The sequence below is a fragment of the Astyanax mexicanus genome, chromosome 19 (genome assembly GCF_023375975.1).
Source record: "Astyanax mexicanus isolate ESR-SI-001 chromosome 19, AstMex3_surface, whole genome shotgun sequence".
NCBI lineage: Eukaryota > Metazoa > Chordata > Actinopteri > Characiformes > Acestrorhamphidae > Astyanax > Astyanax mexicanus.
In genome coordinates this window covers 31,010,396-31,034,796 of record NC_064426.1, presented here as the reverse complement: position 1 = coordinate 31,034,796, position 24,401 = coordinate 31,010,396, and the positions used below count along the sequence as shown (strand labels likewise).

The 24,401-nt window shown below is 37.6% G+C and overlaps 2 protein-coding genes across 4 annotated transcripts in view; one reads left to right on the top strand and one right to left on the bottom strand.

The window, feature by feature from the left end:
- gas7a (growth arrest-specific 7a) overlaps window positions 1-17,867 on the top strand; it is a 125,407-nt gene extending 107,540 nt beyond the window's left edge. For all 3 annotated transcript variants that reach the window (XM_049467746.1, XM_049467748.1, XM_049467747.1), the window contains 4 exons: window positions 1,105-1,228; window positions 6,112-6,191; window positions 7,300-7,398; window positions 11,450-17,867. In XM_049467746.1, the coding sequence (XP_049323703.1) occupies window positions 1,105-1,228; window positions 6,112-6,191; window positions 7,300-7,398; window positions 11,450-11,563 (417 nt within the window). In that variant the 3' untranslated portion in view covers window positions 11,564-17,867. The remainder of the gene's footprint in view (window positions 1-1,104; window positions 1,229-6,111; window positions 6,192-7,299; window positions 7,399-11,449) is intronic.
- Window positions 17,868-17,876: 9 nt separating this feature from the next.
- On the bottom strand, window positions 17,877-22,957 carry rcvrna (recoverin a). The gene is made up of 3 exons (XM_007241753.4): window positions 22,270-22,957; window positions 21,107-21,218; window positions 17,877-20,991 (listed from the first exon to the last, which is right to left on the bottom strand). The coding sequence occupies exons 1-3, from the start codon at window positions 22,648-22,650 to the stop codon at window positions 20,873-20,875; spliced, it is 612 nt and encodes a 203-aa protein (XP_007241815.3). The 5' UTR covers window positions 22,651-22,957; the 3' UTR covers window positions 17,877-20,872.
- Between the last annotated feature and the right edge of the window lie 1,444 nt (window positions 22,958-24,401).

Genomic DNA, 24,401 nt, shown 5'->3' with positions numbered 1-24,401 from the left:
CTCGGCTGAAGTTTGCTGCTGATCACATGGACAAAGATAAAACCTTCTGGAGGAAAGTTCTCTGGTCAGACGAAACAAAAATTGAGCTGTTTGGCCACAACACCCAGCAATATGTTTGGAGGAGAAAAGGTGAGGCCTTTAATCCCAGGAACACCATGCCTACTGTCAAACATGGTGGTGGTAGTATTATGGTCTGAGGATGTTTTGCTGCCAGTGGAACTGGTTCTTTGCAGAAAGTAAATGGGATAATGAAGAAGGAGGATTACCTCCAAATTCTGCAGGAAAACTTAAAACCATCAGCCCGAAGGTTGGGTCTTGGGCGCAGTTGGGTGTTCCAACAAGACAATGACCCAAAACACACATCAAAAGTGGTAAAGGAATGGCTAAACCAGGCTAGAATTAAGGTTTTAGAATGGCCTTCCCAAAGTCCTGACTTAAACCCCATTGAGAACATGTGGACAGTGCTAAAGAAACGGGTTCATGCAAGAAAACCATCACATTTAGCTGAACTGCACCAATTCTGTCAAGAAGAGTGGTCAAACATTCGACCTGAAGCTTGCCAGGAGCTTGTGGATGGCTACCAAAAGCGCCTAGTTGCCGTGAAAATGGCCAAGGGACATGTAACCAAATACTAATGTTGCTGTATGTATATTTTTGACCCAGCAGATTTGGTGACATTTTCAGCAGACCCATAATAAATTTATGAAAGAACCAAATTTTATGACTGTTTTTTGTGACAAACATGTATGTGTTCCGATCACTCTATCACAGAAAAATAAGAGTTGTAGAACTTATTGAAAACTCAAGACAGCCATAACATTATGTTTTTTTACAAGTGTATGTAAACTTTTGACCACAACTGTATCTATCTATCTATCTATCTATCTATCTATCTATCTATCTATCTATCTATCTATCTATCTATCTATCTATCTATCTATCTATCTATCTATCTATCTATCTATCTATCTATCTATCTATCTATCTATCTATCTATCTTATAACATTCTCTGTGAGCTGGGATGAGAATAATTCCAGTATAGGGGTAACTTGAGGATAGCTCCTAATGCTTTGTTTTCACTTGCGTTGGCCATGTGTCTGTAGGCCCGTAAGGCTCTCGCAGACAGACAGAAGGACCTGGAGGTGAAGACACAGCAGCTGGAGATTAAACTGAGCAACAAGACAGAGGAGGATATCAAGAAGGCCCGGCGGAAATCCACACAAGCAGGTCAGAGGCCTACAGCAACTATACAACAGTGCTCATGGTCATTGTTACATCTTTACGCATGCATTGTCACTTTTAATGTAATCATAAGCAGACTGGGGAACTACTGCTTAATGATTAAGTTTTGCTCTTTTTGCTTCTACTTGCCATTTCCTCATTTTGCCCAAGGTTTAGAAGTCTATTTACGTCTTCTGGGAGCACACAAATGAGATGCTGCTTGAAGGCATGCACACACATTGCTCATACAGTGAGCTGTGGGCATCCTCAGACTGAAGTTTGTGGACTCTCGTGTATATGTGTGTGATGTTATTTTTAGAGGTACAAATACTTTGTTACCTTACCTTACTAAGTAGAAATGTGGGTTATCTATACTTTACCAATTTATCTAAACTTTCTACTCCTTACATTTTTACACAATTATTTAAACTTTCTACTCCTTACATTTTTACACAATTATTTAAACTTTCTACTCCTTACATTTTTACACAATTATCTAAACTTTCTACTCCTTAAATTTTTACACAATTATTTAAACTTTCTACTCCTTACATTTTTACACAATTATTTAAACTTTCTACTCCTTACATTTTTACACAATTATTTAAACTTTCTACTCCTTACATTTTTACACAATTATCTAAACTTTCTACTCCTTACATTTTTACACAATTATCTAAACTTTCTACTCCTTACATTTTTACACAATTATTTAAACTTTCTACTCCTTACATTTTAAAAATAGCCTTGTTACTCCTTTATTAATGTCAGCTTGTTTTTATTCCAGCTTCTCCTCGTTCCCAAAAAATCTGAAGAAACATATTCAAACATAAATTAAAACAAAGAAGAATAGAAAATATATAAGGCTATGAAAAACTTGCTATGGTAAAGATATATCTGTAAACGGAGCAGTGCAGTAGATGTTGCTAATGGTCATTAAATAATTAAATAATTAACAGAGCAAAGTGCAATGTGCAATGACATTGATTATGAAAGTTGCTGATGTGACATAGAAATATAATATAAATATGCATCTGTAACAAATATAGTTCTACAAAGAGAATGTGAATATGTGAAAACCCAATCATGAGTAAAGTGTATTTGAATGTGAGGTTGGGGAAGTGTAAGTGTGTATACCTTATATACCATATACCATGCACTTATTATAAGTAATTTGAACTCAATATAAGCAGAAAAAAATGTCACCAGTCAAGTTATTCTGATTCTTGTGTCCAAATCTAAGCAAAAAAAAAAAAAAAAACACCGGATTATGTGACACTAGGTAGACAGTCTCTCCTGAAAGCTGTTTATTTGGGTGGGTAAAGTGCTTCAGTTTATTCACAGCAAGCTTAGATTTACAGATTTCCACTAAGGCTGGGTGCAGCAGCATTAGCATTAGCCACTAACCGCTAGTGCTAGCCGCAGTTAGTGGCTAATGCCACCAGACAGCACTACACTGAGGAGCCCTGAGTCTTCTGGTAAGCCATGGCAATATTAGCTTTTTGATTTGTCCCACATAGCTTGTTTTAACATGGTAAACATGCAGGGTACAGTCTGATACACTTACCTCTGAACAGCAAAAGAGCTAGCACTTAGCACGGTTAGCAGCTAATTCTAATGCTGCTCCAGCAGTGCTAGCCAGGGTTAGCAGCAGGCTATAGGCCGATGATACTCACTTCTGAATGGCAAAAAAGCTAGCACATAGCAAGGTTAGCAGCTAATGCTAATACTGCTGGAGATCTAAACTGAAACTCCTGTATAATGCTGTACTTTAGTAAAGTGTCTTTACTGCTCCTTACAATCTTACTGGTAGAATTTATACATAAGGAGTGCCGGATTATAAGGCGCACTGATGATTTTTGGAAACATTTTAAAAATAATTTTATGTGCACCTCATAATGTGTAAAAAAATAAGGTAAATCTTATTTCATCTTATTTGAGACACTGTATTTTTTTTAAAGAAATCTTACAAAAAAAATAAGCTTCCCTATTTTGCTTAATATAAGCATATACATTTCAATTGACATATTTTGTCAAGTTTTTGATAGTGAATCTTTTATTTTTCAGTGCAGAGGAACAGATACAGGACTATAGTCTGTAATTATAAAACTACAAAGTGCTCCTTTATGTTCAGTGGGAAAATCAAGGCAGAGACAAGGTGTAGAAACAAGGTGGTGGCCAAAATATTATGCTTGATTGGCGTACATATTGCTACCCCATGACTTTTACCAACTGAGCTCTAATTTTTTTTTTTTTTAGTTTAGGTGTGTATTGAGCTTAACGCTTCATTCCACCCTCACCTCCCTCCCCTCCTCTCGCTCCTCTCTCTCCTCTCTCACTATCGGACATGCTCTATCATTCAGGACAGCTTTGCCTCTTAAGCCCAGCATCACCCGATGCTCCTTTCCTTCTTTAGCGTTGCGTAAGCAGCTTTCTCCACGGGCTGCTCCAGCGCTGAGCGCAAATTGCCTGCCATTGTTGTGCAGTGGGGCTGGGTAAGAGTTTCGGGGCTGAGAGGCGTGACGGACAGGCCGAGCGAGAGCTTCGGCGTGAGGGCAGAAAGCACGCTGGCCCAGTCCCAGTCCCAGGATCCCATGTGCTTCAATAGAGCCAGGTCCTGTTGGCTCCAGACAGTGCTGGAAAGTGGAGGTCCAGTGTAGTGATCTACGTTTTCACGGTGGGATAATAGACCCAGTGGGAAAGGGCTATTAAAGGCAGTCCAGCACCCTAAGCTTCTGGCTGTACCGTGCAATGGCTATGAATGCTGGACTTGTCCTGCCTGGCTACTCACTCATCCCTAACATGAGAGAACCTCGACAGCACACAGGATGTGGTTCACAAAGCTCTAAACTGCGTGACGCATCGTGGGAGAGTGTTTTTCCCTGAGTTTGCGTCCAGGCAGAGGACACTGAGTCCACTTTGCCTGACTGAAGATGTGCAGGCTGGTGCCCGGTTCTCTGCCTGATAGATCTGTACTGAGTATTAAATGTTGAATCAGGTTCTTTTATACTATAAATTGTGTCTTGACATTTATGGTTGTGCATTGCAAAGAGAAAAGTGCTATAGTACCCATTCAGAAAGCAAAAGAAAAAATGAAAGTGGCCAAAATTCCCCCATTGAAAAACATTCGAAAAGTGTCCAGCTATAAAGACCAAATTCGCAAAGGTCATAAATTAATTAATTAAATTATTTTTTGTAAATTATTTCTACAGATTTAGTTGAGTACACATACGGCACCCCTTTTCTGCAACCAATTACCAACACCATAGCAGCCACCTAGTAACACAGAGTGGATCCCCTAGCAACACCTTAGCAACTACCTAGTAACCACTTCTCAACACCATAGCAACCAACACAGATACCAAAGCAACACTTTGACAGCTACCTTCCAACCACTGAGCAACACCATAGCAGCCACCTAGCAATATTATACCATGATCTGGAATACCATAGCTACTAGAGGTGTCATTCTAGCTGCACACCATCAGGAAATGCACTTTTCTAGTTTGTTTTGCAATCCTGTATATTTTTTTTTTACAAAAAAAAAAAGCATCGTACTCCATCTACAGATACCTGTGGTATCTGTAAAAACTGTAAAAGTAATTGCATTATATTTATTAGAGCTGTACAATAAATTGTATTTTTTCATAGTTTTTCATATTTTTTTTTGCTTTCACACTCTCTCTATAGCTAGCTACATCTTTCTCTCTCACAAGTTTTCTCACTCTAGTCTCTCTCTCTACATCTCTCTCAAGCTCTCTCTCTCTCCCTCCTTCTTTCTCTCGCTAGCTTTCTCTATTTAGCTCTATTTCTATTCACTCTCTCTCTCTCTCTGAATCAGTGAGAAGCATCAGATGTAGTTATATGCTGTCTGCCCTCTGTCAGTTATCACTTTTGCCCCAATTACTGAGGCAAATGTCATTAAAACCACCAACTCATTTCCATATAGATGGAGATGTCACTTCATTTCCTGGGTGGGATATTTCCCTTTGCCTCTCATGGCTCTTCATTGTGCATCGCTTCCAAAGCCAATATAAACCTGTGCTAAAAATTCCTCTCGGAAAAAGACACACAGCATAGCATCCTCACTGAATGAAGCTCTCTGTATATATTTATATATTTATTTAATGCTGAAAATAATATAACTGTGGAATGGCTTGAATAAACTGTCGAATAGGCTGATGCTGCCCCCTGCTGGTTAAACAAGCTCAGTGCTTTGCCTGCTTTTACCACTGGAACCTGTTCTTCTTTACTCTGCTTTAATGGTTTAATACTGGAGATCAGTACTGATTACTGAGTTTAACCTGAGAGGGTGGGATGATTCTCTGTATTTGTAAGAAGAGAAACATACTGGTTTATTTTTTTATCTATTAGACCAGATTATTATACTTCCTCGGTGGGCTTTTTTACAGTATTATTGATTTTTTTTTTTATTCCTATTTTATTATTATGTTATTGTATTATTAAACCTTTTGTTAATACATACAACATGACACTTATCTAAGCTAATTATTAAAATATAGTATTAATCATTATAAAATTAATATCTAACTAATAGTTCTATCCATTATCACTGAACAGTACTGTACTTACAACATTGTTAAGTATTAAAATGACTGTTTGAATGTTAAATAATGTTTTAATAAGTGTCAATTAACAATGAATTAGTTGAGACTTTACTAAACCATTTAATAATGTTTATTTGTGACCCTTATTTTAACGTGTTAACAACCTTTTATAATTTTATTTCATGTGGCTCTCAGATACAGTATAACCGATTATAAATGACTTTTTCTTTCAGTGTAAACCCAGTGTAAAAAAACAAACAAACATACATTAAAAATGTAAAATAGTTTTCTGTGCTTTTTGTTCCTCTGTTTCTGCTGTAGGTGATGATCTGATGCGCTGTGTGGATCTCTACAACCAGGCCCAGTCCAAGTGGTTTGAGGAGATGGTCACTACAAGCTTGGTAATAAAAATGTTTTATCACTGCTACACTATTTTAAAGCGGCAGTCTGTAGTATTTTGTTTCTAAGCTGAAAGCAGAAGCATCTCTGAGTGGAGAAGGGATAAAATATAGTGTTTAATATCATAGATATCTTATATGTAGATGCCGCATACCCTGCCTCCTGGCGTGCCTGCGTGGCCGCCATATTGGAGGAGGCAATCCTGCGCCCCGAGTGCATTTATTTACACTGAGGAAGGTGTTTAATACACCTATAATAATCACAACTCCACCAATTTTTACCCGATTTTCACATGTTTGGTTTGTTACAAACAGCAGAGCTATAGTTATGATACAGGACACTGTCACACATTACAGATATTATGCTCTTTAACAAAGACAGACATATGGGATCGCATATTAATAAGGTTTATAAATTAATTTTAAATGTATATATACATATATACACATAAATACACACATTATATATATATATATATATATATATATATATATATATATATATATATATATATAGTTAGTTTCTGTATATAAAGGTTGTTGTTTTATTCTATAAACTACGGACAACATTTCTCTTCACTAGCTGTCATTAATCAGGACAATGTGATCCACTTCACAAATCTCTAGGATACCATAAATGGTGCATGTAAAAGCGTGTAAAAAGTAATAACGTCTATAGTGTGCATAACCTGTGTTAATATGTGGTGTTTAAAATGATTTTTGTTGCCTCCACATGGCCAAAAAATAAATGAAAAAAATAATAGTTTATTTCTTGTGTGTGGAGGGAGAGTTAATCCACATTTATTGTTACACCCTGTATGTATCAGCTGTACCGATTCTGATTCTGTACTGGAAATCACTGCATGGACACTTCCAGAAATTACTGTGTTCTTTGTGCAATGCATAAGTGCAGGTTAAATCTATTTCACCCAAAAAAGAAATCATATGTCAACACCATCCAGAAATATTTAAAAAGTGTCATTTAAAATGAAAAGATTCAACATGTAAAACAGTTCTGTTGTTAAATCATTCAAAATTTGGTAAATTAGATTTTTCAGAGTGCACTCTATTGTCAGATATATGTCAGATATTTCCTCTTTGCTCTCTGCAGGAACTGGAGAGGCTTGAGGTGGAGAGGGTGGAGATGATCCAGCAGCACCTTCGTCAGTACACTACTCTACGCCGAGAGACAGACATGTTCAACCAAAGTGTGAGTAGAAGTGGAACTACATGCATTTACTTGGACGATTGGTTGCTATGGTTTTGGATCTGCATTTTGTATTTGTGAATAAAATTTACTTGACTTTTTATAAACTTGAAATATTAATTGATGCATTTCATACATTTGAATTTTGAGCTTTCGAGGTGAAGAAATCTACTGTTTCCGAAAAAAAAATCATGAAAAAAAAAAAACAATTTTGACCCTGACATCTCAGATTTAAAAAATTCAAATGCATACAATTCAAATCCATCTCCTGCATTGTTTCACCGAGTTTAATTTACAGATCAGAATTTTTTACACATAAAGATTTATAAATCAGATTTTTATTTTTTTATGTATTTTTAACAGCAACATTCACCACCTCCAAGTTCAAAACATAGAAACAACTTTGTTAAAATCCCAACCCAGTTCAGTAATAAATGCAAGCAAGTGTGTGAAATGTCTACAGCAGTCCAACTTCCAAACACAAGTTTGAGTTTACTTCCTCACTCAATCCTCATCATACTCAAAGATCACGCGGGTGGCCAGATTGACACTGTGAATATAACTGACAGTATAAATAAAATGTAAACATAAATGTTTAACTGTCCAAAATGCCTGTCTGTACTATGCTATTACCAAGCTATGGTCAGCAACCTTACTGAAGCTCCGTGCTTACCTGTTCAACAGTAAATTAACCAGCTCACCCATTTACATGGCTTCAGCACACTGTTTTCATGCTGCTGTTTATACCTGGCAACCCTGAGTGTGGAAATAAGAATGAATGGTGTGGAAATGAGGGAATGGTGGTGGGCAGATTTAGAGACCACACCCCACACAGAGTTCTGTGACGTATTACACAGTTCAAATAAGAACATACTGGCTGAGGCGCTAACTTATGGACAGTTTAGCCAGAAGTTGCCGGTCATGATCAATAATACTCACTACACTGTTTACTTTTGCAATGTCTTACTGACTGGCTACTGTTCAGCCTCACTCACAAGATAAAACCTCACAACATATACAGGTGTAGTGGGTGTTGCCAAGCTTTCTTCTGAGGTATATTGTCATAGACAACTTATACATAAACTGCTATTCTATATTGTATGACTTTTGGAACATTAATGTATTTGCAGGTAGGATTTAAAGCTCCACTAGGTAGGATTGAGATTTTGTGCTTGTGGGCTCCCCCTACAGTTGTAGAGTGTAATAAATGTTTCAGGCGGATTGGTTTCTCTTTCTCGTTTTCTGGCTTTTACAGACATAATCGGTCTCTTTCCAGCTTCTGCCAGAGTGTCTGTATGTTAGTTTGTAAAGAATGAACAAGTGGTCCTTGTAAAACTGTTAGAACTAAAGGTCGGAAAGCAGGTTGCAGTTCTCGCGAGCGTTGGTCGCGGCCGCCTCAGAAATTTTTACAGAGTCTGGTTTGAGCTCAGAGGAGCTCTGGCACAGAAACGAGAGCACCGCCATTCCTCCTATTACACCTCAATGCAGCGCTGCAGTGAATTTCAAGCTGTAATTTTACTTGTTTAAAAAGATCAAAAATCAAGGAAATCCTACCTAGTGCTGCTTTAATCCAGTGTTGTGGAAACATGTAGACCTCCATTAACCAAGTTGGGTAATTGTGACACTAACTCTTAAGAATTCCATCACTTCGCAGCTTACAGTATCAGTCCCCAAACCTAGCAGGAGCATTTCTCAGTCCGAGCAAAACCGAGGAACCTACCAATCTAGCAAGGCATTAGTCCTGATCCAGTTACTGATCCTGTTGCTGAAACTGCAAGCTCCCAATCTTTTACCTTGGGCTAAATGCTTTAGCAAATCCTGCCACTTAACGTTTTGGCCACCAGGGCGTCTGAGCAGGGGGGAGTAAACACCTGCCACAGAGCTGTGGGCGTGCACAAGTGAAAGCTGCAGATTTAACCGACGGCTGGCGGCCAACTCCCAGTGCCGTGTGCCGTAACAAACAGACTAGTGCAGAAGCCGGCTGCAATTACGCTCTGGCACGCTCGCTCAAAACAAGACGACAAGCTGAATGAATGCTCTTTCCAGCACACGCGAGTCAATAGCCAGACCAGGAACAAGGTTCTAATCCATAATCCACGAAGAAACAGCGGCCTGTTCAGACTGCGGAGGCTCAGTGTCATAACTGCTATATTAACTGTGACGCAACATTAGTTATATGCAAAAGTTTGGAATTGAATGATATTACATGTATTATTTCATAAAAATAATAATACATACACTATATATGGTCAATGGCACACAAAACCTTGTATCTCAAAATGGCATTTTTACACAGTAACATTTTTTTTTGTCATTCAGAGTGTCACATAGGTAAAGAAACACCAGTATAAAATTAAAAGTGGTTTGGCAGATGGTGGTCCAGTTTTAGACATAAGCTGTGGCTGAGGGGAGAAACCTGTCAGGCCATGTTTCCTTGCGTCTAAAACTGGATCACCATCTGCCAAGCGTTTTCACTTTATAAGGATGTTTCCTTACTTTTGAGACTTACTGTTCTTGAGTCCTTTTTAGAATACTGTGCTTCAAATTTGTTTGACTTTTTATCATATTTATAAGACTTAAGACCACATTTTCACTCTTTATTTTTCTGTCACTCATGTGTAAGTTTTAGTAAAAACTGACATTTGATGAAAATGTGGTTGAACTACATTTGCAAACATTTAGAATTTTTCATGATGATCTTTTTCTGTTTTAAATATATATGTACAGCTCTGGAAAAAAGTAAGAGACCACTTAAAAACAACGAGTTTCTTTGATTTTACCAAATTGAAAACCTCTGGAATAAAATAAAGAGGAAGATGGATGATCACAAGCCATCAATCCAAACTGAACTGCTTAAAGTTTTGCACCAGGAGTGGAATAAAGTGATCTAAAAGCAGTGTGTTAGACTGATGGAGGAGAACATGCCAAGATGCATGAAAACTGTAATTAAAAACCAGGGTTTTTCCACCAAATATTAGTTTCTGAACTCTTAAAACTTCATGAAAATGAACTTGTTTTCTTTGCATTTGCTCTGCACCTTTTTGTTATTTCAGCCATTTCTCATTTATTTTCTTAACCAATTTTAATCACCATGATATTTTACCATGACAGGGTGGACAGCTTGAGCTTTATTTCAGCTAAATATATATTTCAGCTAAATATATGGAGATAATGGGTCTAACCTTGCACCCTGCGCAAGTTGCAGTGCGATGCTCATTGCTATCTTATAGTTTATTTTCATGTCTTCCATATGCATCGTTTAGATAACAAACGCGCTTGTGAATATATCTATGCCAGTGGGCGTGGTGGTCTCGAAATAAGGTGTGTTCAGGTGAACTTCTGGCATGCACAGTTGTGCCACTGACTGAAAAGTACCTAGTCAGACGTTCATTGCTCATCTCCAACATGCGCACACCACCACTTCTTACCCACACATGGACATGCAGCTGTGTCCATTGCACATGCCTTTTGGCAGCTAAGCATTGGTAACAGGTAACTGCGCCCCCAAAATAGCAATGCCCCAAATTCAGAGCGCACCTGGCTCTTAAAGGGAATGGCTGATTGATTGATTTTTTGCTTGTTACGCCCAAAACACACCCATGATTAATTAAGAGAAATAGTGCATACCTTTTGTGCATTTTAAGTTGAGCAAGAAGTACTTTTCCTGATGTTACGATAGTAAAGACACACTGACATGCTCTAAATGAAGCTGCCATAAGTTTCTTCACTCCCTGTGAAATAAAACAGTCTAGGAGTCAAGGTTGTGATGTCACTGATTTTAAAGGTTACTTTCTTAAACAATATGACAGGTTGGATAAAGTTTTTGGACACATTTAATTGAATTCATTTCATTTTGATTTTTCTTCAAGGCAAATGTCATTCGCCCTCATATAAAAGAAAACTGTATAAAATGTATCAGACATACTTTAAAATGAAGGTTAATATCCCTCTATATTTGTACCAATGTGTTCTCTCTGGATAAACCTTAAAACATGTCTTTTTACACAGTGTTTGTGTGAAATTGTTCTAATAATGTTCTAATAATGTGTTTTAGACACTGGAGCCTGTGGACCAGCTCCTCCAGAGTGTGGACCCAGCCAAAGACAGAGAGCTTTGGGTGCGGGAGCACAAGACAGGAGATCTGAGACCTGTGGACATGGATATCTAAAGAACATGGACTTCAGAACAGCAGAAAAACACACATACATTACACACACACACACACACAAACTCAAACATACTACACCCAAACTATCTACGCCTACCTGTCTGTCTACCACACTACTCCAAGTTCTCGGCCAAAGCCATACAGGTATCTCTCTCAAATGGACCACCACCATTTGAATTGTCACGTATGAACACGCAAGTTGTCCAACGGAGTCACACACTTTACCTGCTGAAATGAAATTTCTCTTACAGGACAGTTTAATAGCAGAGTGCAATAACATCCTCCACTCAGCACCCTGCACTTTTTTTCACGTGAAGAAAAAGCCACTAAGTACTACGGTTCAAACTGATCTGATTGAAAACACAATGATCTCAGTATTTCAGGATATCATTTCAAGGTAGAATTGCTTAAACATTACGGTGACACTTATTTTACAGGTTGTTACAATTAAAGAAATATTTGCGTGAAAAAAAAAAGAATAACATGATTTATCACTTACCCCAGATTTAGTAGATCAGCCAAATATAGTTTGGACATAATTTAACTATAATAATACTTATAATACTATATATAATAAGGAGAGTTAAAAAATGATGACATCTCTAAATGTGGACGATATTTCTAAATGATTGTGTACTGTATATAAAGTGTCTGATATATGTTTTGTGTTACTATTTAGTACACAACCAAAACAGCCCATTTATTCATGCCTATGTTAAACAGCCACGGGTAGGCCTGTCTTGATAATTACATTAACAACTTATCGTAAAATATATGAAAACAATATAAAACCCTATAATAGGTCTTATCGAGGAGGACCGATAAATGTTAGCTTTGTCTACAAACAATGGATTTATTTTAATATATTATTATATTTTTATAAGTTACTGTATAGGTCTGTAACAATACATATATTATCGACAGAACAACTCTGGAAAAAAATAATTGACCACTGAATCAGATTCTTTAATTTGCTATTTATAAGTGTATATTTGAGTAAAATGAACATTGTTGTTTTATTCTATAAACTACAAACCAAGTTTCTCCCAAATTCTAAATAAAAATATCGTCATTTAGAGCATTTATTTGCAGGAAATGAGAAACGACTGGAAAAAAAAAAAACGCAGAGCTTTCAGACCTCAAATAATGCAAAGAAAACAAGTTCATTGTCATCAAGTTTTAAGAGTTCAATAATTCAGAAATCAATATTTGGTGGAATAACCCTGTTTTTAATCACAGTTGTCATGCATCTTGGCATGTTCTCCTCCACCAATCTTACACACTGCTTTTGTAAAACTTTATGCCACTTCTGGTGCACAAAATTCAAGCAGTTCAGCTTGGTTTGATGGCTTGATTATCCATCTTCCTCTTGATTACATTCCAGAGGGTTTCAATTTGGTAAAATCAAAGAAACTCATACTTTGTTCCAGAGCTGTATATATGGTTTATTTTTAGCAAGATGATCCCAATAACATAAACAGCAAAAATGTCAACTTTGTTAAAAAATAACAATAGCATTATGCAATATTGTTTAACGCACTTATTTCTGTGACAGTATACACAAAAATGGTTAATGTGACGGACCTAGCCACAGGGTAGGGAAAACAGGTAGCTTTAGCAATGTGCTAAAGTTCGAATGAAAGTGAATGCAAGCAAACCTTGTCTTCAAAATGTGGCTCAGAACAGTGGAAAACACTCCTAAAGCCATTGATCAAACTTTGTGTGCTCTTAGATATGAGGTTTTATCCTCTAAACATGAGCAAATGGAACACAGTATGTGGTGTAGTGTTTAGCCTGTAAGCTAACTAGCTAACTAGCCAAGCTGGCTAACTATGAGGCCAAACACGACATAAACCTGTCACAATTAGCCTTTTCTTTTAATTCCAACACAGGTAGCTCAACGGTACTCTCTCAGACACTGAGAAACCTTTTTTTTTATCACTTATGCTTGTGCTAGTTCATAAACAGAAGCTAAGCTGAGCTGCCTAATACTTAGCTACTATATCTGCAGTTTTAGCTAGCTAGCTAAGCTAAGGCTAGCTTAGGAAGTGCTCTACATAAACAACAGTATAATAAAAAAAAAAAAACGCTAACAGTTTTTTCTAGCTCAATCTAGTCAGTTCCTACATAAACCTTAATAAGAGTTTTTTTAGACATAGTTGAGCTTGTTCTGTGGTAAACAGAATGTTATTATGCTATCTAATGAAAACCAGTATTTTTATTGGGCTAACAGACATATTTGAGCATGCATTCACAGAGATGTGAAGTGTTTGTCAGAAACAAAAGCCTAGCACCTCCCATTCTAAACTAAAAAAAATAAAATAAAAATAAAAATAAAAATACAGAAGCCCAACCTGTATTGGCTGATCAGCTACACCTGTGGTAAGTGGTAAATCATTATTATTAGTTTTTTTCACTGAAATATTTTTTTAAAAACAGTAAACCAAACAATCCTATTTTTAATTATACACAGAAACGCATTACTGGTGTATATTTGTTAGCTCAGTCTTAAAATTGGAAGCATACATGATGATTTTCCTCTGTAGAGATTTAAGTTCTAAGACGTTCTACACAACAGCCGTTTGAGAAGAACAGCGTTCTTAATCTAAATAACCAGCATGATCCCTCAACATTTGTAAAGTTCGTGAAAAAAAAAACATTCTACTAATATTCTATTCTATAGTGTCATTATATAGTTATATTGTTAATTCTGTATTGTAGTAAAACAAAACATAGAATTTATTGCAATGAGGAATGCAAGATTTTTTACTATATTCATAATCAACGTACAGCTAGAACACAAACTCTTGGTAAACAATTTCAGCCTTTCTGATGAATAAAAAAAATGTCCTCAGCAAAATGCATTATCTGCGTATGAATACGTATGGATATAATAATATATTTTCATATTTTTTGGCAGATTTGCAGATTTGTTTCGCAGAGAAGCATGCATTTCTCAGAACATGCAGAATCTCAGTGATGAATAGTTCTATTTCGTCTATGGAAAGATATTTGTGTAACATTAAAAAAAAAGAAAACTGCCTCGACACTGGCATTCAGTCCATTGACTATGTTCTATGTTGAAAAAAAAAATACTGCCCTCATAATAAGCCCAATCATATGATTTCCCTTCAAGCCAAGCCAAGAAACCTCTCTCTTTCTCTTTATGCAGAACATACAGTAATCATCTCTGTGCGACATCTCAGTCTCATCATGCTTCCAATTCCAAGTTCTAGTTCTATTTGTATTTACGAGTGATGAGTAACGAGCTATCAGAGCGTGCATCAAACGAGAAATTATATGGCTGAGCTGTAGAATCTGAGGTGGATCAGGTGTTACTTTATGATCATTTGTATTGATGTACACCTTTTAGTGCCTAAAGGTAAATTGCCTTGGAATGTCCATTATAGTATATTCTGTTTAGTGTCTGTACATAGTTGTAAATATGTGTGGCTTTTTTTTTCGTTTGTTCGCTCGTTCGTTTGTTTATTGGTTTATTTTTTGTTCAGTCTGCAAATGTCATCATAAGCACATTCCACCAAGTGCTTGTCTCCTTGTGTCATTTTGAGCTTTGTACTTAAATTCTAATGCGTGTTTGTTTACAGATCGAGAGCTTAATTAAACGTTCTTACCTTGAGATCAGGTTACGGAGGGCTTCTGAACACTGCGGGATGGAAACCGAATATTATTGAATATTATTCTCAATGTTTACATGCGACACACTAATGAAAACGAAAAGCTGGGTAAAAACAGCCAGCATCAAAAAATAGTTGCACCCAGAAGAACAAGCAGGATTGCAATGCTATTCAGAAGGAAGATAAAAGTTACCTGGAACAATAAGTGATTGAACGTTTAAAATATTGGTTGGTGCAGCGCAGTGGATAACACCACCCCCTGCCAGTGAGCTACCACATTATGTTGGAGACTAAGGTTCAATTCCTGGTCTGGGTGACTGTACTGTGCTACACCAATAAGAGTCTTTGGGCAAGATGACTAAATACCGTAAATGTTATGTTAAAAAAATACTGACGTGGGATATGTATAGTAGGGGTGGGCAATATGACCCTAAAATAATATCACAATATTTCATGGTATTTTTGCGATAACGATACTCTTGGCGATATGACAAAACACTAATTATTTTTTCAAAAATACACTACTGCACAATACTAATAATGCACTCGATATATTTCCATATATCCAGTACTGCAGCAAAATTAATGATACTGGACAGATATAATCTCTAAAAAAGTCTCTAGTAGATATATCATGGGAAATGAGAACAGTGTGAAACCAGCAAAAATGTCCTACCCTGATGTGTTAATTAGGGGTGGGTGATATGGCACAATATTTCAGGGTTTAATATTGTTCGCGATATTCGAAAATGTTGCCGATATTATTGTGTACGATATGAAATGGCACACCCCTAATGTATAGCGATGCAACTGGCCATGGTATATGACTTGTGTCTTCTAGGCATGGGCGTGGTAGTGGGGGGAAAAGTGGACCTGACTACCCAGGGCCCGAGTAGGGAGAGGGGTCCTTGCTTAGGTTCCTTGGGTACTGGCATGGATAAGGGCCCACTGACATTAAGAGTTTACAGGGCCCAGAATTTGCTGCTATGCCCCTGCTTCTAGGCAAGCTCTTGAGATGTAAGCAGTTTGTGGACGAGCATCGTCCTGCTGAAATTGTGCACTAGTGTGCATACAGAAAAGTACTTGTAATAAAGAGCCAAAGTGATCTGGTTTGTAAATGTTGCCCATATCTACTTTCTGAATGCAACTATTTTCTGATGTTGTGTTGAAAATGGGAGTTGAAAGCACAGAACAGCTATTGTAACTTGTTTCAGAAAAAAAAAAAACATTTTAAGAATTTGATATTTCTAAAAAAAATATGTTTTTTTACACTGTTAGGACTCGGGTAGTCATTTAATACAATTAAATTAATACTGGTAAATTCAACAAAATTTCTTTGTTGTGTAGGCAAGCAGCTGCTATGATGTACTGCATTTACTGTAAGTCTATGTTATTCTCCAGTTGTGAAGTTAGAAAACCATGCAAGGATTCTAACATACAGGGATTTTAAGCGTAGAGGGATTGTATACACATAATTAGAACACTTCTGTTCAAAATTTTGGAATCACTGTTGTCATAGTATGTTTTACTTATATTTTCTCTTTGCGTACAAAACATAACGTAACATTAAGCAAAACATAATGTCAATTTAAATTAATTGCCTCAGGTACTACGAAGCTGTAACTATTTCGCTAAGGTACAAAGTTATAAGGGTGAGTTTTTACTGAAGTTTCTCCAGCACTAAGGCGGGGTGCATCAGCATTAGCATTAGCAGCTAACCACAGCACTAGCACTTTCGCAATTCAGAGGCGAGTATATTGGACTGTAGTCTGCATGTTTGCAGTGTTAAAACAAGCTACGAAAGATGAACCACTAATATCGCCCCGGGTTACTGGAACACATTGGGTTCCTCAGTCTAGCGCTATCAGTTAGCTGCTAATGCTAATGCTGCTGCGCCCAGCCCTAGTGCTGGAAAAACTTCACTGAAAACTCACTATTAGAAGTCTAAGCTTACTGTACATAAACGGAAGTGCTTTACTCACCCAAATGAACAGCTTTCAGGAGAGAAATCTGAGTAGATTAACATCCAGCACTCGTTTGAGTTTTGTTTACTTCACCCAGCTTCCCCATTAGAAGGGAAACATGGCAACACCCTTGCTCACTTCGATGTAGGCATTCTTACTAGTGTCACTTAATGCAACAAAAAATACGGAATGCATCTAAAACAGTGATTCCAAACATTTTAATAGTAGTGTACAGCTTTAAAACCTCACACAAAGAATTGAAAGAAATGTTACTGAACAATTACAGCAAAGAAATACTGCACACACTCAAGCAGTTTCAGGTAGTACACTGAATTAATTTTTTTTTACCAAGGTTCTTTTCTACTAACGGCCATTCCCCCCCCCCCGCTTAACATTAGGTGTAGCTGATTTACCTGTCCTCAGTTTTTGCATGTAAGGCCGTCTCCTGTTTCCTAAGCTATTCCCCGACTATGTGTGGCATAAATTTGTGCTGATACTTCCCGTCAATGGTGTGCATTCGGTGTAGTTGTATGTCCATGTGTGTAACTAAATCCTTTTTATATGATATTGTAATTGTTTATTTATCTGCTCTCAAGTTAATGGTCCCCATTAATACTACATGTTTATGGATTCGTCATGTTTATGTTCACTATGCCCAGGAAATGACTACAGTGTCTGAAATAAAAAAATGTATATTAAAAAACAGAGACAGAGTGAGTGAGAGAGATTTATTTGAACATCACACCACCAGGACCATAACTGGATCTTGAACTTGCTCCGAGCATCACCTCATGGGTGCTCATGTTTGTTTGTTTGTTGGGCGTGTCTTCCTTTGCGCTAATGACCCAGCCAGTTTGATTGGAGAGGACTGATCCCTTTAAGGAGATGAAACATAGCCTTTTGGCTCCAACCCTCTTTGGGGTCAGTTGCAATTCTGCCCCACCCCACCCTACCAGAGCTCGGGCCATTGGCTCAGTGTCCCATGCCTGAAACCAGGCCATGCATTAGCCTGAGCCAAAGAAAGCCTTAGATGGCTTTTAGAAAGAGGTAAGTCCATGCTTTTCTCACCCCTCCCCAAAGCCCTGGCAATTTGCTGTGACAACATGACCACCATGCAACAACAGAGGAGATATAAAAACCAGCACCTGTAACACTGTACATGCATGATGTGACTGAGGGAAGATCTCTCATAACTATTGAAGTGCAATCCCACCACTTAACATGACATGTAAAAATCATGTGAATTACTTAGTGATAATACAAGTAGTAATAAAATAGTACATCATTATATTAATGTACCTTGAACCAAGACTTTGTGTCACAAAACAATTAAATAGTATCTTACAACATTGAGATAGTACCACAAAATAATGAAATAGTATCTCATAAAAACTTCTCAAAAAATCGTCTCATCTAAAAATAACCTCTAAATAATGAAAGAATCTCAAGTTGATAGATAATAAAATATTGTCCAGTACTTAGACAACATAATGACAGAATCTCAAATCTCAAAACAATGTAGCATTTCATAATATGCTCTATATAAAAATAATGACTTAGTATCTCAAAATAATGAAGTAGTACCTTAATATAATGATGGAGTATCTCAAAATAATGAGACAATATCTGAAAATACTACAACTTAGCATCTCAAATCATTGACTCATCTTAAAATAATGAAATATATAAAATATGTTTTTTTTTGTTGTTTTAAGTGGCAGGAATGGGCTTCCATACATACATAATGTTTGGGGATATTGAATGTTACATCATTTGTATTTATTTTGTAAATTAATGCATTAATTGTGCTATATCTGTTATACATATATTCAGGTTGCACCAAATATTCAGCAACCAAAATTATAAAAAAAGCACAAAAAATCTAAACAAAAGTTTTATCATTTAATAGTGATAAACAATAGTGCCAAAATTTATGAAAAGTCATTTTGTTCGTTTTCGTCCCCAATTTCATTTTGGTGCACCCATAGCATATATGCTTAAAAACATGTATAAATAAAAAAGGTACTCTAGTCATTAACAATCACAAATAGCTGGTCAGTTTTTAAAGCATGGAAATGTCTACACAGCTTATGCTCTATATGCACAATACCAAATAATCTCATTTAAATAAGATAAACATGTACAGGAACCAGTTTGTAATTGTTAGGAATAAAAGATTGTAACCATTACCATTTTTATTCACTGCAAAGACACAGTAGCTAGTCATACTCAGATAGAAACCATAAACATAAGGTATGGTACCGTACAATTATGGGAAAAGGGAACATCCAAGGAGTGGCTATCTAAAAGGCAAAAACATGACATGATAAGTCATGTGACTGAATGGCAGCAGTAGAGAGTCCTGCATTACGTGGACTATGTGGACTATGTGGTCTGCTTTTAGAAGCCCCCATGCAAACAACTGAATAAATAAAATACAATAAACAAAAAAATTGGGTACACAGGTAACGTGTCATTTGAGGAGCGTCGATGGTGCCTGAATGCCGAGGACCCAGGTCCACACTACAGCCCTGAGAACGAGGGACCAGAGGAGATCCGCTGGCCCATGAAGATTTGCCTACCCTGACCTTCAGATTTTAAGAGGATTTATTACGCTAGGGAGGGATTGTTAACATGAGCCTAATTCCTCTCATCAGAAGCTCTTTGCCTTACTTTTCATGCCACTGTAACCCAATGGGAGATGAATGGGAATGAAGCATCAGTGGTCAAGAAATCTGAGCTTCAAAGGGAGGAACGCCTGGTGGAGACTTTTGATGTTGACGAAGGCCATTGCTGTTCAGTGGCTAACAGTGGCTTGTCGGAGATTAGTGGTTGGTTAGGTTTAATGCATTGGGTCCTAACCTGTCAGTGTCTGGACTGCTGAAGGTATACAAAACCAGGAAAGGTCAATGCATTGGGTCCTAACCCATCAGTGTTTGGACTACTGAATGCTTTGGGTCCTGAAACAATACATTTTTGGACTACTAAATGTGTTTAAAAAAACAGGAGAGGTCAATGCATTTGGTCCTAACCCATCAATGTTTGGACTACTGAATGCATTGGGTCCCTACCCATCAATGTTTGGCCTTTATAGATATACAAATCAGGTGAGGTCAATGCATTGGGTCCAAACCCATCAATTGGATTACTGAAACTATACAAAACCAGGGAGGTCAATGCATTGGGTCCTAACCCATAATTGTTTGGAGAATGTTTGAAGATAAACAAATCAGGTAAGGTCAATGCATTGGTTCCTTTCCCATTGGTGTTTGGACTACTGAATGCATTGGGTCCTTACCCATCAATATTTAGACTACTGAAGGTATACGAAACCTGGTGAGGTAAACTCACTTGGCCCTAACCTATCAATGTTTGAACGATTGAAGATATACAAAACCAGGGGAGGTCAAAGCATTGGGTTCTATCCCATCAATGTTTGGACGATTGAAGTTTTCCAAAACCAGGTGAGGTCAATGCATTGGGTCCTTACACCATCAGTGCTTAGACTACTAAAGATTTACAAAACCCGGTGAAGTCAATACATTGGGTCCTAACCCAATGTAATAAGTTTTAGACAAAACCCCACAAAGATGGACAAGAACAATGGGTCCTCAAGAGTTGAAGAGTGTCTGAGTAGCATAGGAGGTTAGAAGTATGAAGAGAAAATGTGTACAGTTTTCATACAGTCCCGTAGGATTGTGGTGTGAGCATTACTGCTTCTTTTCCTTCAGCCTGTCTTGAATCTTCTTTGGCTCATCAAACTGTATCAACCTCAAGATGTCTTTGTTGCCCATCACTCCCTGAATGAATTCCCCCTCCGCAATCTTATCTGAAAGGCCAAAAAGACAATTAATTAAGAAACATAATATTTTATTGAGCAGTGATTAGGATGCAACCATTTAAATTCCTGATTAGATTAGACCATGCAACAAGGGATTAATTACCCTCATCTTTCTTCTGGAAAAAGCTCCAGATTTTGTCTGCTCGCTTTTCTGGTGTGTTCTCATCCTCTGGAAGCTTTTTCTGATCCTCAACAGGAATCATATTGAATATTGCCTAGATTGAGGAAGAATCAAGAATTAATATCAGAACTGTCATTTGTAATAAATTGACTCATAAATGGCTTAACCCAACATAGAAGACTTGCACAGTCAGGAAGTATAATCCATCTTAAGCTCCTTTGACCATGTGGTCAAGTTTGACACACTGTAAACAGCTAATGCTGTTATGGGCTGTAGTGGCCCTCAGCCATCTAAATCCAAAACAATAATGACCCCGCCCTCTTTATCGATACATTTTTCTTGAAGAGTCTACAGGTGATGAATTGTTTCCAATATGAAATTCTTCATATTCTGCGGTCCACAAGCTTGCCAACACATCAAATTTGATGTTTTTTTTTCTCATTTCTTTAGCTTTGTAATGATAATAATAGAATTCAGTTGTATTTGTCTTCTGCCTCTTGTCATGTCTGACAGGTGGGTTTGCGTACCCCTCATCGGCCATTGACCAGTAGACACTCAGAAAATTACTTACTTAAAGATCCTACTTAATTGCATAATTGGCAATTAACTTTGAATGCAGCTTTCAAACTGAACTTTCTTCTTCAGGCAAATAAGGCAAAAAAATCACACTCTGGTTTGTGGTGTGATTAAAATTCTCATCCTTGTTAATAGCCACATAACTCTAGATGTAAGTCATGCAGGATTTTGCTATAATATGCACTTGAAAGCGCAGACTCTACAGACTAACAGTAAGTAACAATTGAACCACATTATTATGCTGTATTGTTGCAAAGATATTAAAAGGAACCCCAAATTGGCTGGTAGATTTGGGACCCCAGTTAGCTAAGCTTCACTGTTTTCTTGACATATGAAATAGCCCACACATTGCTAAAAGTACTTGAGTACTTAAGTTTTTTTGAGGAATTTTAATGGGTACTTCAATTTGGACCTCTCAAAGAACCCCTTAAGGTGTTTTAAGGAACCATCAAGAAAAGGTTTTTAGAAGAAAATGTTCCTTGAAGCACCTTAAGCAACTGAAGTACCACTAAAAGTTCCTCAAGTAATTTTTTGGTGATGTTCAGCTAGTTTGAGTCACGTAAACACACCTTCACAATGTCCTGGACCTCGTTCTTGCTGATGGTTCCATTACCGTCAACATCGTACAGAGCAAAAGCCCACTCGAGTTTGTGCAGGGTTTTGCCTGAGGAGGTGAGGTGTAGGGCAATGATGTATTCCTTGAAGTCCAGCGTGCCGTCGGCATTGAGGTCAAAACTGCGGAAAACATGTCTTGCATAGGCGGTGGGATCGGCATTTGGAAAGAAGCTGGCGTAGATGCCCTCAAACTGCTCCTTGCTGATGCGCCCACTGGGGCATTCTTTAAGAAAGGTGGTGTACCAGGCACACAGTTCAGCCTCTGAGTATTTGGTGTTCATTTTTAGGTCCTCCAGAATCTCCTTGGAAAGGGCGCTGCTCTTGCTGTTGCCCATGTTTTCAAGCTGTTCCTTCCTGAGGTAAGGGAAACTAACTGTCCTACTACTGTCCTCCTTTTGTAATTTTTTACTTTCCCTTCTGCTTCCTTCTGGCTCCTCTATCTGTATTTCTTTCTCTCTTTCCCTTGGTCTTATTCGCTTTCCCAACTTTTTTTACAGACTACAATAAATCAAAGAAACCAGGCGCTTCTACAGTGGAGTTCTATGGAGGAGTTCTACGCTGGACCCCCAACTAGATCTAAGTCCAAGTCTTTTTTACCTGCTCCTCAGACAAGCCCAACTCCACTAAGTGCTAAATGGGATTATGGATATCTCTATTTAAACTCTGGCTCTCAGTCAGATTAATGAGCTACGTCACACGACTCTGACATCTCCTGAAGACACAATGAGTGCACTGTGATGAAATGTTTGTTGCACTCTGTGTTTTAGGATATGCTGCTGCATCTAACATGAAATGTCAGCAGACAATTAACTATTAGGTGTGCTCCAGTTCATAAACTAGTTTGAGCTAAATGGATTTGCCAATTTGATTAAACCATGTATATTGTCCAGATATTTACTACATCTATGAAAAAATGCCATCTATGCTGTTGCAAATTGTACTGAAATACACACTAATTTACTTTCTTCTTTCGCCTTAGACAGGTCTGACCATTAATAAGAGAGGAAATTGTGGTTTGTCGTGATGCAATTAGGTAATCTTGGGTTTTTCCTTGCGTGAAAAACCAAACAACTGAGAACATTTTTAAAGCTTACAGAGATGTTACCTGATTTGGACCAAAGCAAACCATCTATAGGTGTGAAAATGCCCAGTAACTATAAGGCAGATCTGTGAAATTGGCCTAGGGGAAGAAATTTCCATTGTCTTCTTTTCCATTACAATTTTGGGGAGATGTGCATAAGGCTGTAACATAGAGTATAGTAGGGAGTTTTGTACAATAGGCAAATATGTGAATGTGGAAGCATAAATTGGCCTTAAGGCTACTCTAACCCTTATGTTTACACTGGAGCACCCCTGTTATACTGATTACAGTTTTTTTTTTTCATTTGCTGTGTTGTTAAATTGGCACTAGGACACGCATGGCATCTCCTAATACTTATGTGACAGTTGCAGTTGATCATGACTGCTCTGACAATAAAGGTGATTCATCTTTTTTTATAGTCAAAGATACTTCAAATACCCATCCATTGCATTATGAGTGTGAAATTTCCTTTGATTGAATATTACTGTACTTTTTCTTATACTAACCTAGATGTCCAAGACACTGGAACCCATTACAAGCCGTAAGCAGGAAATGGACCTCAGCATTCAGTCTTGGCTTCTAGATTGGTTGGTTAAGTAATCGCATCACTGACACACTTGTTTATGTTGGCAGAGACAATAGCCTAGCCAACAGGCTCATGTGGTGCTCACTTGGGTTGAACTATGGCTAGGTGGGTTCTTGGTCGGCATTGGGTGTTAATTGGCTCTAGTTGGGTTTCCTGAATAGCCAGTGTATCACCTAGATGGGAACCATGTTTAACCTCACTTTAGGAACATGTTCTGGTCTCCTCACATCCATGTGTTGGGGCTTTGGACACAACTATATAGTTTCCCCACATGGACTAACCCTCACTTCTGATCTTTCTGGACATCAGTGCTTTTTACATCAGGTGAGATACTTGGCTGAAAACCTGGTGTCATGAGATTGCCAGTGCAGGGAACACTATCACCACTAAACACTGTCTTTTCCTACAATTTCAGTCTT